The 20,707-nt window shown below is 35.4% G+C and overlaps 1 protein-coding gene across 1 annotated transcript in view; it reads left to right on the forward strand.

The window, feature by feature from the left end:
• ABCA12 (ATP binding cassette subfamily A member 12) overlaps positions 1 to 20,707 on the forward strand; it is a 200,489-nt gene that overhangs the window by 68,885 nt on the left and 110,897 nt on the right. Inside the window, exons 4-8 of the mRNA XM_061148811.1 lie at positions 4,371 to 4,462; positions 6,475 to 6,572; positions 9,313 to 9,498; positions 13,264 to 13,442; positions 18,981 to 19,093. Coding sequence (XP_061004794.1) covers positions 4,371 to 4,462; positions 6,475 to 6,572; positions 9,313 to 9,498; positions 13,264 to 13,442; positions 18,981 to 19,093 — 668 coding nt within the window. The remainder of the gene's footprint in view (positions 1 to 4,370; positions 4,463 to 6,474; positions 6,573 to 9,312; positions 9,499 to 13,263; positions 13,443 to 18,980; positions 19,094 to 20,707) is intronic.

The raw sequence follows: 20,707 nt of genomic DNA on the forward strand, positions 1-20,707 counted from the left end.
TCATTATTAGAGAAATGGAAATCAAAACTACAGTGAGATATCACCTCACACCAGTCAGAACGGCCATCATCAAAAACTCTACAAACAATAAATGCTGGAGAGGGTGTGGAGAAAAGGGAACACTCTTACACTGTTGGTGGGAGTGTAAATTGATACAGCCACTTTGGAAGATGGTATAGAGATTCCTTAAAAAACTAGGAATAAAACCACCATATGACCCAGCAATCCCACTCCTAGGCATATACCCTGAGGAAACCAAAATTGAAAAGACACATGTATCCCATTGTTCATTGCAACACTATTTACAATAGCTAGAACATGGAAGCAACCTAGATGTCCATCAACAGATGAATGGATAAAGAAGCTGTGGTACATATACATGATGGAATATTACTCAGCCATAAAAAGGAACACATTTGAGTAAGTTCTAATGAGGTGGATGAACCTAGAACCTATTTATTATACAGAGTGAAGTGGGTCAGAAAGAAAGATAAATATTGTGTTCTAACACACATATACGGAATCTAGAAAAATGCTACTGAAGGATTTATTTACAGGGCAACAATGGAGAAACAGAGGATGAGATGGTTGGATGGCATAACTGACTCAATGGACATGAGGTTGAGTAAGCTCTGAGAGTTGGTGATGGACAGGGAAGCCTGGCATTCTTCAGTCCGTGGGGTTGCAAAGAGTCAGACATGACTGAGTGACTGAACTAATGGAAAAACAGACATAGAGAATAGACTTATGGACATGGGGAGAGGGGAGGAGAGGGTGAGATGTATGGAAAGAGTAACATAGAAATTTACATTACCATGTGTAAAATAGATAACCAACAGAAATTTGCTTTATCGCTCAGGGAACTCAAACAGGGGCTCTGTATCGACCTAGTGGAGTGGGATGGGGAGGGAGACGGGAGGGAGGTTCAAAAGGGAGGGGATATATGTTTACCTATGACTGATTCATGTTGAGGTTTGACAGAAAACAACAAAATTCTGTAAAGCAATTATCTGTCAATAAAAACAATAAATTAAAATTTAAAAAGAACAAAAAATAAATGAAAATGTTGCTGCCTTAGCTATCCGTTCTTCCAAACGATATTCTTCATTATTCAGTCTTTGTCGTGTGCCATCTGCCAACAGAGTGCACTGTAGATTGACTCTTCCTGAGAATTTTACAGCCCAAAGAGAAAACTGATCATTCCTTCAAATGGTAAATTCCTCTTACGAGTAAACTGATAAAGAAATTAAATTTAAAAGTGAAGAAAGAGTTATAAAATTCTGGATTAGGCCCTTTGCCTCTTCCCACCTCACCAGCCAATGTGTGCAGGCCCCAGTTTATGAATAATAAGGGTTCATCCATTTGGTGTCCAAAGATCCTGAAGCTTCTAGTATTCTAGAAGGATCTTGTGAGGACCATAGATACATAAGTGTGGGGCTTCAGCTGCATACTGATGGTGAAGGTTGTGTCTTTGTACCATCTTTGTGGGCACTTTGACAGTTAATATTGGTGAGTATCTATGATGACAGGGCCCCAATAGGAACTCGATAAGCACACCTCACACAATATTCATGACAGCTTTGCAAGATGGGTGTATCATTCCTAATTTATAGATGAGGCTGCAATTTTTTAGGAAGAGGCAGAAATGGAATTTGAAAGATACCTATTAACTCCAAAGTTCTTCTACACCCTGGCAATACCATCTATTTTTATTTAATCAGCTATTCAGTTTTATGGTTCAGTACCGTATTAGATGTTTCAAATAAAAAGATCATCATAGTGCCTACTTCCAAAGATGTCACAGCCTAAAATGGAAAAGTGATAGGAATAGGTACACAAGCAAACATAGTACACTTAAAATTGATATAAACTAAGTATGAACAAAGTGCTTAAATTGTGTGAAATAATGGAAACCCATTCATTGTCTAAGAAGCATAGAGTTCTCTGTCTATAAGCATGGTCAGAGATCACCCTGAACTCAGTAAGACTGGCTACCTTCCTGTGCTCCCTTAGCAATTTAATAGGGAGCTAAAAGAACCAGTTACCTTTCCTGGAGGAGATAAACTGAATTTCACCTAATAGCCTTAATTCATCTTTTTACCCACAATGCTTGCTGTTGTACATTTACTTTGTGGTCTCCGTTTTGAGTTTACAGATAATAGTTGTGCAGGGGCCGAGTACCCATGCCATCACACTACATACTGTAAAGACAAAATAAACCGGGAAATTTTCAGGATGATGAACTGCAACGCACGTATGATAGCCCATGCTCTCTCCCTGGCAAAAAGCCATACCACGACCACCTAAGAGGAGGTGAACCACCTCCCCACTCCTGTAACATGGGATGCATGGACCACCATGTAACTATGGCCACTTCCTGGTCAAGGCAGGTCCCGTTAGAAAAGAAGCCTCCAGAATTTTCCTTGTCCAGTGGAGCCATTTTCTGTTGAGTAAGTTCAGAACTGTTGAGCCAGTAGTTTGCTGGGAAAGGGATGAACTTGTCTTTGGTATCGAAAGAATATTTGAAGGAGTAGTTTTAGGGCTTTTACCTGAATGTGGGGAAATGGGCAAGATGTCCCCTGTGGAGCAAATGCAGCTTTTGCTTCTCCAAGCTCATACTTCCTTAGTTTCTTATCACCTCCCCCACTCCCATTTATTACTCAGTTTTTTCTCTTGCTCTTTTTGATCATTGTTGCTTTCCCTTTGGTTTTTGTTGCTGTCCCTATTCCTTAAAATTTTTATGAAGGTAGTTTTCCCTTTATTTTCACAGTGTGTTGATATTCAGTGGTGCTCCTTACAGTATTTCAAGCTCAACTAAAAAAGTGTCAAGAAAAAGAAAAGTGAAACTGACTTTCTCAAACCGTCTAAAACTTTCTGTTTGAGAGAAGGGAAAAGGTCCAGGTCAGTTCTTATTTTTATCTGAACAGTTTCCCCATCCAAATAGTCAGCATAAGGGATATAAGAAGATTTAGAGGAATGTAGTCATGGTCATGAATAATTCAAATATACATTAAGAATGTAGAACTTTGGGAGCAACCAGTACATTTTATAGAGGATACTGGAAGAACACTAGGGAATAAAGACAAATATCACCTTTTCTTATCATTTTTATTAAAAGGACACACTGGGGAAAAAAAGAGATTTTTTTTTTCCAATTATAAATCATAAAGTACCCTGGAACCAGGATTCGGATCTTGTTTCTAAAAAGGAAGTCAAATCAAACCACAGTAGCAAGCAGAACTTCTTGCTTTTCTGCTCTTGTCTTTTTATATCTGTTCTTATGTACCTTCAGTAAGCTTTTTACAAACAATCAGACAAAATTCACATTATTCACTCCAGACATCTGGACTTATTTCATTCTTGAAATAGATACATTTATTTCAGATACTTACTTTAGGTATATCAAGTTTTCAATAAAATGTGATTATTTCTATTTTAAAAATAATAAACAGGAAGTTTTTTTTTTTTTACAAAAATTTATTTTATTTTATTTATTTTTTTATTTTTTCAGTGGGTTTTGTCATACATTGACATGAATCAGCAATAGATTTACACGTATTCCCCATCCCAATCCCCCCTCCCACCTCCCTCTCCACCCGATTCCTCTGGGTCTTTCCAGTGCACCAGGCTCGAGGAAGTTGTTTTTAAAAAGAAGAAGAAGATGGCTGAATTGTGGGATGGTCCAATAGCATTTTCTGCCAAAAGGTGGTGTGATCATGTTGTACAGAGATTCCTGGCATCATATGCTATCATTACAGCCTTGATACATTCAGTGAAATTAAAACACTGCATGCGTTGTTCTTTCTTTGACATCTGGTGCCACCTGCCATGACACCAACCATAGTACCTAGCACAGACTAGATATTCCATAGATGTGTGTTCTGCCCCTTCTTCTTTGAATCTTTCTTGAAAGTATTCATCTTTGATAATCCTCAAAATGCCATCTTTAATTTAACATAGAAAACTTGTTTTCCTTTAAAGGTTGACAAATAAGCAGACCTTTACTTCAGTACCCAAAGCAGCCTTTGACTCCCATCTGTTTGGGATCCACCATTTTTTAAAAGAAAAAATATGTATCGTAAAGATTTTCAGTGTTGAGTTCTATGTCCTTTTTTTCTGTAAGAATATAGTAAAAAAAAGAAAAAGATTTCAACCTTATCTACGCCATTTTCTCTGAAGAAAAATTTACTTTGTAGGATGCCTTATATATTCATTGATATATGGTGAGGTGAGTTTTGTCATAAAATCCTAGAAAGTAGATTAAAAATTTGAAAGTCCTAGGAGAACCCTGGAATCTGCCACATAATACATTGCTGTAACTAACTGAAATTAATGTGAGTGATATAGAGTTCTTGCTTTTTCTTCTCTAGTGAAATTCTGAGAAAGTCGTCCAACCTGGAGAAGGACAGCAATTTATCACTCCACAGTACTGAAGTTCCACAAAAGAGGCACGCATCACTAGGTAAGCTATCCTCTTCTGTCCAGTTTAGAACAGGCCTTTTGGAACAGCCAGAAAAGGTCTCATCTTTAAAAGTTGTACTTTTAAAAATTCAAGCAAAGATGGAATGCCTAGCCTATCCTGAGAGATCTGAACACTCCTTACAGTTGCCTGAGTGTGGTGGTGCAATTATGCAAAGGTCTTGAGAATAATAGGAAATTAAGTTATTACTGTGATACTCTTCAGGAGCAAAAGCCTAAATGGTACTAATGTAATGTTGAGAATTACACACTTTCCCACAGTTGACCAGGAACTCTTCCATTGTCTACAGTTAAATGATGCTGGGATGGTTAGAATGCCCAGCAATAAAACATATTGAATGGAGTCTCAGATTTGTCTGAGCTTTACGTTTTATTTGTGAGGAATATGAGGCCTAGCAAGGTTAAGCACCCTCCCTGTTGCAGTCATCCAGCTGAGCTGGTACTAGAGCAACTGTCAGGGTGGGACTTGCCAGCTAATAGTCTTCTTCCCCCACTCCACCTCTCAGGGTCACCGTCATTCATCATGCCTGTGTACTCCTTCATTCACAGCCAAGCCAGTGGCCCTCAGATGTTAGTGTGCAGAATACCCACATGCTGAGCTTCCTGAACCTTCTGCTCAGGTGCTTCTGCTGCAGATGTTCCTGAGATACAGTCATTAGAAGCCACACGTTGAGAATAAACTCTCAAGACAGCAGGACTGTTTCATATTCATTAGCAAATATTCATTTGGTATCTGCTATTGTGCAGGTACTGTCCAAGCTATTGGAGATATATTAGTGAACAAAATAGAGATTCTTCCATGTCAGACTATGATTGGTGCTCTGGGGAAAAAAAAAGAACCTTTAAATATGCCATGTGATGTTTAAGATTCTATGACGCTAACATTCCAATCTAAGTTGATGAGCCACATGAAAAAAAATCTTTTGTTATTGTAGTAGGAATACGTTTGTGAGTGGTTTTGAGGAGTTAACATGCTGTGGTGGATGATCTCCGGGTGTCTGACCGAGTAGGCTGAAGAACAGAAGAATAAGATCATACTGTTGTGGTGGTCCAGTTAGCTTTGCTCTGTGCAGTAGCCATGGATTATATTTCTGGCCAGTCATCTCACAAATGTATTGCTTTGGTCTAGAGGAATGTAAATTCTTCAGCCCCATGAGCATTCTGACAAAGTCTAGGCCCTGCTGATGTTGGTCACTGTATCTTTGAATATTAAGATTCTTTTTTGTGAGGATAATAAAGTATTTCTGTCCAAAATTTATAAAAGTCAATACACTGGCTAATGAACCTCCATGCTATAGATCTGAACATACTTTTCCGGCTAATGCTCCTAACCCAGAACACTGTGCCACATTATAAATGGTATTGGATGAGACCACTTTGGAAATTACTTAATTAGAGTATACTGTAGTCTGGACTAATTGCTTCCTCCCATTTATTTGATCTGAAATATCATTTAGAAACCACTTTGGGGGGAGAGAATTTATGATCTTAAGCAGATTTTAGCCTCCCAATTGAATAATTAAAAAAAAACCCATTATCACCAGATGTGCATTGCACATTGGCAGATTCTTCAACCAGATGTTGGGTGTGATGGATTGTGGGGCTAGTGGAGGCACCTCAGATTCTTTAGGCTTGCACTGAAATGATTCCGTTTATTAGGCAATAATATTGGTGATAAAGTTTAATGATATAAACTGGAATGAAAGCAAATGACATCTAGAATTACTGGAAGGAACCCAAGAGCAAACCAAAGCCATCAGTTTTATGTGAAAGGAAAAACTGATGGAATTCAGCATTTTGCCAGTAGGAGACTTTCATGGAAGGTGCATATTTGAACACATTTCTTGTTGTGGAGTATGTGAAAGCATAAGTGATATTTATGGATTCGTGTGTGTGTGTGTGTGTGTGAGTGTGTGTGTGTGTGTGTGTGTGAGAGAGAGAGAGAGAGAGAGTTGTGTTTTTATTTTGCTAATCTTTTCTTTCTTTTTACAACAGCCACAGTATTTCCTAATACAGGTGCTGATTTGGAAAGTACTGGAACAGATACTTTCAATGGTAGTCAAGTGCTTGCCCGGATTCTTAGTTTGGAAAAGGTAATTTCCATCAACTTTGTATTGGACTCATAAAAAAAGCAGGTAAACAAACACCCCTTAGATTAATAGAGGATAGGAAGAGTACTCCCATTTGGAGTAATATCTCAGAGAGATTCTTTTCTTAGGAGCTCTTTGATAAAAAGCTTAATTTAGAGACATTCTAAATTCCTTAAAGTCTTGGATATTTATTTACTTCCCTGTTAAGTCCCTTAATTGAACTTAAGATTTTCATTTGGTAAAAAAAAATAGGGTGGCATTATATGTGATCTTTTAATTTTCTGAAGCAGGGAAGAAAAAGCTGTATGAAAGCAAATGAGGCTATAGCAGCCATCAGACTTGCTTGCTCATCCATACTAATAATGCTTTTGGAAAAATTGGAGCTATAAACAATATCTCCCCAAAGTAATAAAATCCCTTTCCTTAGCATGGCTTAAAGAGCTTACCTATGGATTTCTGTCTGGTTTACTCATCTTCCTCTCTAAGATTCCAGATTGCAAAATGATAAACATCATTTTCAGAGGTGTATACTGGCAACCTATGAGCTACATGTGTATGTGTGCACATATACGAGGATTCTAAGAAATTGAATTTGAATGTCTTTAGGCCGAAGAGGTACCCTTCTGTTAACTGAAATCCCCACTTTTCCTTATGGTCTTTTATCCAACCAGATTCATACGTTTAAGTTACTTGGCTGGCCCATGGGCATTTGAGTCCTGCTTTGCATGCTCTTCAGAAATTAAGAGGAGATCATTTTCAACATTTTGCCATAGAGGGACTGTTTCTCTCTCAGTCTCTGTCTCTCTCTGTCTCTCTCTGTCTCTCTCTGTCTCTCTCTTTCTGTCTCTCTCTCTCTCTCACACACACACACACACACACACAAGAATTTTAATAATACAGCCACATCTTATCTAGTAGACATTTTTTTCCATCTGAAACATGGAGACATAACTCTGATCTTTATTCATGTTATTCATATTCCTGTGACCTTAAACCCTGCTACTTAATATGTGTCTCTTAGTTCCCCTTGAATTGACATTATGTATAACTGAGGCATCTTAATAAACTTGTTTATGTCAGTAAACCAAAGAACAATTCAAAATGTATGGAAAAGGCACCATACCATCAAGGCAATTCTGCCAGTGCTGGTTGATATATAAGACCTTCACAGTCATTTCAGTCTAGATTTTGAAATCCTGGTTTATATAATAGTTGAGGTACCTAAATCACCCTGTGTAACTGAGGAAACCCCACCATGTGCCCACTTAATTCCAGTATAAAGCCTCCACAAATCACATCAGGGTGTAAACTAGGAAAAGTTATTTTATTCCATTCCATTTCTTCCATATTCTAATAATTTTATTTTATTTATAATTTTATTCCATTCCAATTCTTCTATATTCTAATACTATAAGCAAACAGTCTTGTATTATATCAGTTAAATTCTTTAATAGCTAAAATATCAATGCTATTCTAAAAAAAAAAAAAAGCACTGTATTGTATTGAAATTCCCAGGTTCTCTTTCTCAGATGAAATAAAATTTCAGAGTTTTGTGAGGCAGCACAGAGTCATATATCCAGTGGAGATAAGTAAGAATGAATTTTCTATGTATAGATACATATTTTCAGAGTAGTTGGAGCAGAGAAAGGATATAAAAATTAGAATGACATATTGATGCCTGTGTCAGCAATCTCTCTGATTCCTCTTTCTTTCTGTTTACTGCTTTCTGCAACCCTTGCAAGAATAAGTAGAGAAATCATTTTGGAGTGAATTTATATGTAATGTTAGGAAAGAGATATAGATGAATGACTAGAAGACCTGGCACTTAGAGTATATCCTAGAATAAATGGATCCTGTCTTATTTCATTATATTTAGAAGTTGAATCACTGGAAGGTATAGTGTAGATTTTGTGATATAAAAAGGGAAGGATGAAGATAGTTAGCCTTCACCTGACAGATTGTAAGAATTAATTATTAGGAAGGGTGCATTAAATATTGCAACTCACTGTAATTGGCTCTATAAATATCTAAACAACTTAATAATGCTGAATGTGATCAATATTATAGCTAAAAATTGCGTTACATCTGTGACTGGTCTGTACTCTGAAATATATGGGGGACTTCCATTATAAAATTGCTTTCTGATTATTACCTTTGGTAATTGTATGCTTTTATGTATCTTCATACATGTGTTTTTCTTTTTTCTTTAGTGCATAACTCCTAAATAAAATTATTGCTTTTCCAATGAAACATAATCCATGTTTCTCTACTTCTTCTAAATAAACACTGTTGATCTTGAGACTAGACTCTGAAGCTCGTCCTCTTTGGAAGTCTTCCAAAAATTCTGGCCAGTTTCCCATGAGGTGTCACAAATTGTTAGGACCCCTAAATCTCTGCTGCTAAATGCCCAGGAAAAACTAAGATTTTTTAAGCCTGAGGATTTTTGTCAGAGAAGCTCTAGTACATTAGGTTGTCTAGTCAGATGCAAGAAATGAGTTCAGTTAAAAAAGATCATATGTAAATATTTTAAATCATAAAGATGACAATAATCACTGTATTCACATATTCTCTCAGGGATTTTCATGGGTGAACTCAATGTATTTTAGTTTTAATTTAATAGTTGCTATAATGGAGGAACTTAAAATGGCTATTATATAGATAGGTCGGTTTCCTTGAAGACTGATATATTTGATATCTGTATTTACTAACATTGTTATACCGCTTTTCTCACACACATTTTTAGCTTTTACAGCAAAATTCAACTTCAGAAGAGATACGAAGACAGCTGTGTGAGAACTATCCAGGTTATATTGCTGATTATGCCTTCTCTTGGACCACTCTAGGGAAAAATGTTCTTAATTTATTTTGCCTGTCCAACAAGACCCTTTTAGAGTCTTCTCTCCAAGAACTAACAAACCAATTCTCTCAGGTGAGTGTAAACATTTTAATATGATCAAGGTCTCATAACAATAGCAGGAAATGTATCATTTCCATTCTTGTATGCACAAAGCAACTCAAAGTGATTCAAAGAGCAAGTCCATAGATCTCATGGACTGGAAAATACTGACTGAAATATTGGCTCACATTTGGCATGAATTCCACACACAAAGGTTCACATATGATGTCAAATTCTAAGCAATGACTACTTTCCATTTAAATGTGCTGGATTGAAATGATCCATTAAACCAAAAATATTGCTTTATGGTTAATATGGAGATGGAATCTCATCTTTGTAGATGAGATTTGACTTTGGTTTGTGGTGAATGAAGATTGACTGTTTTCTCTGAGATTTTTAAGTGAGATTACTCAGGATGTAATATAAGTTTAATAATTAAACTCTCAGAGCCTGGTAATTCGCAGAAGCTAGAATAATGGGTAATCATTTAAACGTTTTTTCTAAGATAAAACCTAATTTAAAACTTTGATTTTTATGAAACAATATATCCCACTTTTCAAAATATTATACACTAGAAACAAGAACTTTATAATATGAAGTGCGAATGACCTTTTTTATATGCCAGTCTTAAATTATGGTGTGAAAATAAGAAAATAAGATACTGATCGTCTTCTTTTAATGAAATTCCAGATACAATGAGAGTTCACAAAATCAAAATTTTTGAGTTCTCTCAAAATGTTATAAATGAGAATAAATTAAACATATTCACATCTAACATTTTTCCCCTTGATCCTCTGAATTTTATTGTATGGGTTGAGGTTCATGACATTCCAGGAGGTGGTAATCAAGACCATCCCCAAGAAAAAGAAATGAGAAAAGGCAAAATGGTTGTCCGAAGAGGCCTTAAAAATAGCTGTGAAGAGAAGCTAAAGGCAGAGGAAAAAAGGAAAGATATACCCATCTGAATGCAGAGTTCCAAAGGAGAGATAAAAAGTGAATAATGCAAAGAAATAGAGGAAAGCAATAGAGTACGAAAGACTAGAGGTCTCTTCAAGAAAATTAGAGATACCAAGGGAACATTTCATGCAAAGGTGGGCACAATAAAGGACAGAAATGCTATGGACCTAAAAGAAGCAGAACTTATTAAGAAGAGGTGGCAAGAATACACAGAAGAACTATACAAAAAAGATCTTCATGACTCAGATAACCACAATGTGTAACCACTCACCTAGAGCCAGACATCCTGCAAAGCAAAGTCAAGTGGGCCTTAGGAAGCATCACTACGAACAAAGCTAGTGGAGGTGATGGAATTCCAGTTGAGCTATTTCAAATCCTGAAAGATGATGCTGTGAAAGTGCTGCACTCAATATGCCAGCAAATTTGGAAAACTCAGCAGTGGCCACAGAGTGGAAAAGGTCAGTTTTCATTGAATCCTAAAGAAAGGCAATGTCAAAGAATGTTCAAATTACCTCACAATTATACTCATCTTACATGCTAGCAAAATAATGCTCAAAATTCTCCAGGCAAGGCTTCAGCAGTACATGAACTGAGAACTTCCAGATGTTCAAGCTGGATTTAGAACAGGCAGAAGAACCAGAGATCAAATTGCCTACATCCATTGGATCATCAAAAAAGCAAGAGAGTTCCAGAAAAGTATCTACTTCTGCTTTATTGACTACACCAATGCCTTTGACTATGTGGATCACAACAAACTGTGGAAAATTCTTCAGGAGACGGGAGTACCAGACCACTTTACCTGCCTCTTGAGATATCTGTATGCAGGTCAAGAAGCAACAGTTAGAACCAGACATGGAACAATGGACTGGTTCCAAATTGGTAAAGGAGTATGTCGAGGCTGTATATTGTCAGCTTGCTTATGTAACTTATAGGCAGAGTACATCATGGGAAATGCTGGGCTGGATGATGCACAAGCTGGAATCAAGATTGCCAGGAGAAATATCAATAACCTCAGATATGCAGATGACACCACCCTTATGGCAGAAAGCAAAGAGGAACTAAAGAGCCTCTTGATGAAAGTGAAAGAACAGAGTGAAAAAGCTGGCTTAAAACTTAACATTCAAAAGATGAAGATCATGGCATCTGGTCCCATCACTTCATGGCAAATACATGGGGAAACAATGGAAACAGTGACAGACTTTATTTTTTTGGGTGCCAAATCATCGCAGATACTGACTACAGCCATGAAATTAAAAGATGCTTGCTCATTGAAAGTAAAGCTATGTCCAATCCTGACAGCATATTAAAAAGCAGAGACATAACTTTGCTGACAATTGTCTGTCTAGTCAAAGCTATGGTTTTTCCAGTAGTCATGTATGGATGTGAGAGTTGGACCACAAAGAAAGCTGAGCACCGAGGAATTGATGCTTTTGAACTGTGATGTTGGAGAAGACTCTTGAGAGTCCCTTGGACTGCAAGGAGATGAAACCAATCCACCCTAAAGGAAATCATTCCTAACTATTCATTGTAAGGACTGATGCTGAAGCTGAAACTCCAATACTTTGGTCACCTGATGTGAAGAACTGACTCACTGATGCAGGAGAAGAGGACAACAGAGGGTGAGGTGGTTGGATGGCATCACTGACTTGATGGACATGAGTTTGAGCAAGCTCTGGGAGTTGGTGATACACAGGGAAGCCTGGCGAGCTGCAGTCCATTGGGTCGCAAAGAGTCAGACACGACTGAGCAACTGAACTGAACTGAACTGAAGTACAGAATGCTTAAATTACTCCTCATTACTCAGAGTTTTCCAAATGAACCGGATTAGAAACACTGTTATAATAATGCCAATTCAATGTAGAGCACTTAAAATTCTATCTCAACAAACTCAGCAGTCATATAGAATGTGTGGCTAAGAATACCTTGTTCAAAATCACATTTTCAGCATGAAAGACCTTGAATTAAGATCCGACAAAAACCTGACTACTAGTATGAATGAGCTTATTAAGAAAATTGTTTGGGGTGGGAATATAATGAAGAAAATACCTGAAGGTATTATCTGGGACCTATGATCCAGAGCAAGAGTAAAGATCATGGTTTTCTTTTATTTGTTTGCTTAGAGTACAAGATGTGACTATAGGATATTCACTATAGATCATTATTATAACTAAAGTTCCTTGTATTGCAACAGAACTTTGGAAATATTTTATTAAGTATGTGTAATTATAATAATAAACATTTTCATATATTTGTATATATATTCACACATTTATACATAAAACACCTAAATTTTAAAGGTTTTCTATGCAAATAATATAAGGTCTACTAATGGATCTGCATGAGGAAATGGCAGCCCACTCCAATATTCTTGTCTGGAGAATCCTATGGACAGAGGAGCCTGGTGGGCTATAGTCCATGGGGTCACAAAGAGTCAGACACAACTAAGAGACTGAGCATGCACTACTAATGGATATAGAGAGTATTTTTCTTTATATCCTAAACTAGGTCCTAGAGAAAAACAAACGTATTACTCAGAAGCTAATTTTATTTTAAGAAATTAATTTTAATTTCCCAAAATCCAATTTAAAGTATTTTGTATAAATAGTTTTGTTAACCAAACATTAAATATGCCAACATCTAAAATTATAGGAAAAAATTCAATTACGTGTAAGAGCATTTGAAATGGTTATAGTTTTTCCAGGTAAAAGATTACTTCAACTAAATGAAAATCTGAATTACTTAACTGAAAATCTAGACGTTCAGTGTTTTCAAAGATAGTCAGCCATGTGGTTACAGATATTGAAGTCTCGTCTCACCCTGTCTGTGGTTTTATTTTTTAAGCTATCAAGTGATCCAAACAACCAGAAGACAGTGTTTCAGGAAATGGTTAAAGTGCTGTCCTTTTTCTCACAAGTACAAGAGCAGACAGCTGTGTGGGAGCTTCTCTCCAGTTTTCCAAATGTGTTCCAGAATGACAGCACACTAAGCAATCTATTTGATGTGCTTCGAAATGCAAACAGGTAAGAATTACTGTTCATAACGAAGTCTTTTTTTTTTTTTCTTTCTAACGTTACCTTGAAGATCACTGCCAAGTAGTTAATTTAAACACAGCAAATAACCTTTCAGCACTTACTGCAGATTTTGGCAGTGAAAGTAAGGGTATTGGATAAGCAAAGGAGAAAGATACACTGTGGTCATCAGGGTTATTAACATATATATGGGGAAATGAGGAACACTAATCATAACATCAGTAATGTCAATTGATATCCCAGAACTCTGAAAAAGATGGTAGAGCAACGGTTGATTGGAATGGCTCAGTCTCACTCAGGGACAAAAAAGGCTCTGTGCATCTAGTATTTTACATACTCAAGATGAAAATATTTCATTGGATTTTTTGTATTACACAGTAACAAAAAACAACCTTGCATATTGGGTTGACTTTATTTGACATATATGACACAAAGATTTGAAAAACTTGCAGAAGAAATCCCTTTAAATTCTGTTTTCCTAGTAAAAGAGATCTGAGCATGCTAGCATTTAGAATTTGATAAACACATATTTAGGTTTTGGCTATGATGCCTAGCTAATTTGGAAATGTACATTAAACAAAACAACTGCATCAACAACCAGTGATTACTGAGTGCCTGGTACATGCCAAACACTTTACTGGACCCTTCATATATTTCACATTGAAACTTAACAACAGAACTCTCATTTATTTCATAAATGAGATAATAGAGGGTTGTAAAAATTAAATAATTGATGTTAAGAGAGTTTGAACCTGGGTTTTTATACTCCAGAACCCAGATGCCTCTCTAATATGTCACTAAGAGCACAGTGGATTCTATTGTTAATGTCTGAATCACCAGAAAAGAGTTTTCTCATCTTCTCTGGAGAACTTCTAAGTGTTTATATTTGTTCAAAGACCTTGTAATAAGCCCTCATGTTGGTACCTTAATTTCAGTTGATTCTCATAACAGTACTTTGAGATTGAGACCACAGATGTCTGCATTTTATTAGAAAGAAAACACACTTTCATGGAGGTCAAATGACTTCTTCAGGAAGGTCAAAAGACTTCCTCAAGATTCTACAACTAAGTAAGTAAGTGATAAAGCTAGAACCTAAACTCAAGGAATCTGAATCCAAGTCCTATGCTCTTTCCACAATAAATAACATGTCATAACTAAACTATGAAAGAAGCAAGATATTAGTAAATTTGATTTGGTCCTCATTTTGGCTCTTCAGGAAATTTTCACTCACTCAGAATTTTGACACTTAGTTCTCTTCCTCCTTTGTATATTCTATTTTAGAAAACAAACAGGTAAATGATTAAAGGAGAAACAGAATTGTTTGAATTGTGCAGTGTAGCAAGATACCCTTGAGACCATAATAAGATATCACTAATACTCACTAAAACGGGTTCAGTTTTAAAAGATGAGCGACCCTAGTTACTTGCAAGAATGTAAAGCAAATAGAATCCATACCTTGCAAGTTAGAGTGTAAAATGATATAACCATGTCAGAAAACAGTGTGACAGGTTCTAATGAAGCTAAAAATAGAACCATGTGGTGTAGCATTCTACCCCTGGTTATTTACCCAAGAAAATGAAAACATATGTATGCCCACATGAAGACTTGTATGCTAATGCTTATAGCAGATATATTCACAATAGCTAAAAATTGAGAGAAAAACAAATATCCATAAACAGAATGGATGAAAAATTGGAATTCTACTCAGTTAAGAATAATAAACAGATTACTTAATCACACAACAGCATAGATAAATCTTATGAATATTATGCTGGCAAAAGAATCCAGATCAAAAAAAAATAAATACATACTAGATGTGTAGATATTATATTATTAGCAAAGTTAATATACAGTGTTAGAAATCAGAACAGTGGCTATTGGGGCAACTGTTGGAAGCATGACAAAACTTTTTTAAGGTGATATTTTATATCACCTTAAAATAAGGTATTTTATATCTTATTTAGCATGGTGATTACATAATTGTATATATTGTCAAAGCTTATTGAATAATAACCTTAAATAGACTCATCATGTTGTATGTGAATTATACCTTAATGAAATTTGGTTATTAAACAACAAATAAAAACCAAACTCCCATAAAATAATTCTCACTGAAAGGTGGAAGATCCAAAAAAATACCCTTGGGTCAAAAATAAATTAATTAAAAATACATTAGACATCATTTTGATAGAGCAAATTACATAAGGACATTGCACTGTGGCTATTTTAATTCCCTTAAAGTTTAAAATAAAATTATTATATTATACCATAGATATGTTCTCAGGTAATGATTAGAATGTTGTAAACCACTCCACAGAATAATGAAAACAGCTTTTAAAAGAAATAGCTTCAGATTATTATAAAGCAGATGACAGCTGACTTTTTTCTAACCTGGATAACTTTTTTTAAAGCATTTGACTTTTACTTATTATTTAATTAATTTAAATTTTTATTGCCAGTATATATACTTGTTCTTTCTAACATGATAGCCTCTAGCTATTTGTGGGATTTTTTGATTTAATAAATTTGGCATGTTGCATTTTGTAAATTTAAGGTGCACAGGGTGTCACATGATTTTGAGCACTTGGTGTGCTACTATCATTAAGGAATTGAATTTTTTAACTTTATTTATTTATTTTTTAAAATTTTTTAACTTTATTTTTAATTAATTTAAATTTATTAGAAAAACTTTATTAGAAAAACTTCTAATATATTTGAAACAACATGGGTATGTGAATCTACTTTTCACTGGTAATTGCAATGAAATTCTAATACAGATTAAATATTTTCAGTGAAAACAGCATCTGAGTTGAGATGCTTCATTAGTGTAAAATATACTTTGAAATCTGAAGATAATGCAATAAAAGATAAAATACTATATATTTTATATTGATTAGATGTTGAAATGATAATATTTTGGATATATTGGGTCAAATAAAATATATTATTAAAATTAATTTCATCTGTTTCTTTAACATTTTTAATGTAACTACTAGGAAATTTAAAATTAAATGTCTTGCATTATATTTCTGTTGAAAGACCTTTTATATCAACCATTTTTTAAAGTCAAATCTTTACTATTATTATTAAAGTGCCACTAAAAGCAGTAAATTCTTTACAAATGACTTTTGTCACCAAATCACTGTTTTATCTTACTCTTTGTTGATCAAGTAATATGAACAAATAAACCCTATAAAAACTCATTGCTGTTATTTCCTCCAGCAGTTTTGTAAAGTTGTAACTTGTTATATAGTTCAATCACTGAAACCAGATTGCAAAATGTCAAGATTATGACAGAGGTTAGCAAAAATGAGCAATCTCAAAAATCAAGAAGAGCATATGAAAAAACATAGATAATAGTCACCATTTATGAGGAGGAAGTTTTATACTTAGATATGAATCACAAAAACTCCTTTTTAAATTACCTTACAAGGAGACTTGTTTTGCATAACTTTCATTTGTATATGATGAACTGGACAGAAAAACAAAACCAATGAAGTGAAGTAAAATTATCTTCATCAATAGTTTAAAGGATTTCAAAGAGGACAGGGTCAGGTGTCATTTTTTTAGTCGCATTTTGATAGAAAAAGATGAATTACATCTACTGACATTTTTATTAGTTATACTAATAACAATAATGCTGACAATGAGATTGCCAAATGTCCAGTCTTTGAAGGTGTTACTTTGAGACAAAAGATCAGCTGAGTCAAGCAGAGGCCAAGCTGGGTCAAGGCTGGCAGAAATCTCCAATCTCAGAAGGTTTACCCGGTCTCTGTATTCACCAGGATTAATACAAAGTCTGAGAACCAGGAGGTTCTTGGGGTAAATATAAAAATGCCTGAGGCAGCAACTGTTATGTATACAGAGCACAGACGAGAAAAATTCAGCCATCCCACCACGGCCAAACACACAGCTGGAAAAACAAGCTAACAATGGCTGTGGCTCAGGGCAGAAATGTTCTGTCCTCCTGTTCTCTGCCATGTTGGGGCAAAGCACCAGAGTTAAGATGTAGAGGAGAAAGAGCAGAAACTTTGAAATTAGACACAACCAGCTCTATCTGGTTAACCTTGTGTAAGTTATTTAACTTTTGAACTTTAGTGTTCCATAACAAGACAAATGAATTGACTTTAATGGAATTATTAGAGAAGCAAATAAAATTATAAATATATATGCATGCTAAGTTGCTTCAGTCATGTCCGACTCTTTGAGACCCAGTGGACTGTAGCCTGCCAGGCTCCTCTGTCCATGGGATTCTCCAGGCAAGAATACTGGAGTGGGTTGCCATGTCCTCCTCCAGGGAATCTTCCTGACCCAGGATTGAACCTTTGTCTTTCTGGAGCTCCTGCATTGCAAGCAGATTCTTTACCACTGAGTCACCAGGGAAGCCCATAAATAAATAGATATATGTTTATATATCCATATACATACCTACTAGAAACTAGAGGACATTCAAAAGTTAGCTCTCTAAATATAATTGTCATTCATGGCTAGGAGCTAAAATTAAAATGATCTTAATTTAAATATTAAAAATTCCAAAAATATTGTAGAAAGTATATGCACATGCTATTGCTGATGTGAGCCTTCAGTTGACTAAGATACATACGGAAGAGCTATTAGCTAACATGTACTACATTTAACTTCACAATAGCAAATCCTTAACAAAGCCTTTTGTTCTAAGTTACTACTCGTGTGTGTGTGTGTGTGTGTGTGTATGTATGTGTATATATATATATATATATATATAGCCTCACAGTATTTGTGAAATTCAGACATACTTGTACAATGCTAACATTTTTTTAATGTACTAATGACAATAAGGGGATAAAAAAGAGGCATTTCTTAAGTTGGTAATTGATTTTTTGGAAATACTGGATGAACTCAAGCATGAACAAGTAAATTTGCTGATTTTTCATTCCCAGTGTAGACTGCCCATCTTATTAGTAACATAAAAATCCTGGGAAGACAGTGCCAATTAGTCAGGGGATTAATTTTGAGCTACCCCCTGGAGCAGTGCCTGTGGGCTACTTAGAGGATAGAATGCAATCTTTAATTAGGGCAAGATACCATTTTTTTAAAAAAATTAACATTTGTTTAGCAAAAGTATCAAATACTTAATTAATAATTATTCTTGAAAGTGGATCCTTTATCTGGGCTTGATGTTTAATGAAAATAATTTCCAATATTTAATTTTTTTCCTTTAAAAACAAAAAAAGAGGAATCCTTTTATTGGAAACTGCTGTTTCTAACCACTTATTTTTAGATCTTAACAACAACAAAAAAAAAAGTGTGTGAACTTCACTCCTTACTTTAAGACCTTTTAGGCTTTAGAATCCTGTATGGTTCAAGAATCCTTTTTGGGATTTTGTGCATGAACAGACAAACAAGCAATTAAATGACAAAGCAGCATCTTGTCTTTTATGTTAAAAGAATAATTTTCAATACTGTAGCTATTTTCTCCTTGAATAACCTTTTGTTTCTGTCTGCAAATGTTGAAATGCAATCTGGTTTAATTGTTTTTCGACTTGTTAGTGTGCTGCTGGTCGTGCAGAAGGTTTATCCACGCGTCACAACTAACGAAGGTTTCAGAACTCTCCATAAATCTGTTAAACATCTGCTGTATACCCTGGACTCCCCATCTGAAGGTATTATATTTCTATCTTTCTGTATTCAATTCTGCATTGCAATTCTGTATTCAGTTCCATTAGGAGTAAAAAACAAAATGCAACTGAAGCAACCATTTATGCACGACATTATTCTTACATGGGAACATATGTTACCACTAAATCTGGATCTTTAGCTAACCAAAGTGTGGAGACAAGGAGAAATGGCTGGATAAGAGGCTGTGACTTTCTAGGATTTTTATTTTTATGAAAATGGTCTCTCTTAGCTATATTATAAAGCTATGTTTATTCTTGGTACAAAAAAATAAATACCAGAGTAAGGGACTAAGCCTCAACAAGTAGATTTCTACCACAACTTTTTGAACAAATGCCTACATTGAATTGCAGCATTTTTGCCCTTTTTTTCCAAAATTTGAATGAGTCTTTGGATAAAACTCACCCTTCAGCCAGCCATCTTGAAAATGCATGATGGACATCAGAGCCTGAATTGATCTGTATACACCCACTGTCCACCCAGTAAGAAAAACCATAGCATCGTGTTAGTGAATCAGAAAAGATCTTTGCATATAGAGAATAGCCTTATATACCACACATGGAAATGCACAGACACAGACACACACACAGCCATATACAGACAAACATTTAGGACTATATCCCTACTTCACAAGTCAAATGTTTGGTTAGTATTTACTGTTTCCGAATGAGTTTAGGAATAGGCTTTCTCAACTGAGCTTGCCAGCTTTTAAATATGTAGATTTTACTTTTAGATTACAGATAAGTAATCAGGTCACAAGCTGATTGTTTATTACAAGATCTTAAACTATTTTCATATGAAATGCTGGTTTTAAAGGTTTTGAAGACTTCTTTTTTTTTTTTTTTTTTTAGTTGGAGGCTAATTACTTCACAACATTTCAGTGGGTTTTGTCATACATTGATATGTATGCAGCAGCAATTTCACAGACAGAGATGGTAAAATAAATCTAATGTACACATTTTGCTTAATTCCAATGAACAACATAAATGAGAAAATCACAAGACAGATTTTTTTTTAATTCAACTTTATACTTTCTAAATTTAAAAAGACTAAAGAAATATAAGCTTTCTTTTTTTTTATTATTATTATTTTATTATTTTTTTTTTCCAGTGGGTTTTGTCATACATTGATATGAATCAGCCATGGATTTACATGTATTCCCAATCCCGATCCCCCCTCCCACCTCCCTCTCCACCCGATTCCTCTGGGTCTTCCCAGTGCACCAGGCCCGAGCACTTGTCTCATGCATCCCACCTGGGCTGGTGATCTGTTTCACCGTAGATAATATACATGCTGTTCTTTCGAAACATCCCACCCTCACCTTCTCCCACAGAGTTCAAAAGTCTGTTCTGTACTTCTGTGTCTCTTTTTCTGTTTTGCATATAGGGTTGTCGGTACCATCTTTCTAAATTCCATATATATGTGTTAGTATGCTGTAATGTTCTTTATCTTTCTGGCTTACTTCACTCTGTATAAGGGGCTCCAGTTTCATCCATCTCATTAGGACTGATTCAAATGAATTCTTTTTAACGGCTGAGTAATATTCCATGGTGTATATGTACCACAGCTTCCTTATCCATTCATCTGCTGATGGGCATCTA

This window comes from Dama dama, chromosome 8 (genome assembly GCF_033118175.1).
Source record: "Dama dama isolate Ldn47 chromosome 8, ASM3311817v1, whole genome shotgun sequence".
Lineage (NCBI taxonomy): Eukaryota > Metazoa > Chordata > Mammalia > Artiodactyla > Cervidae > Dama > Dama dama.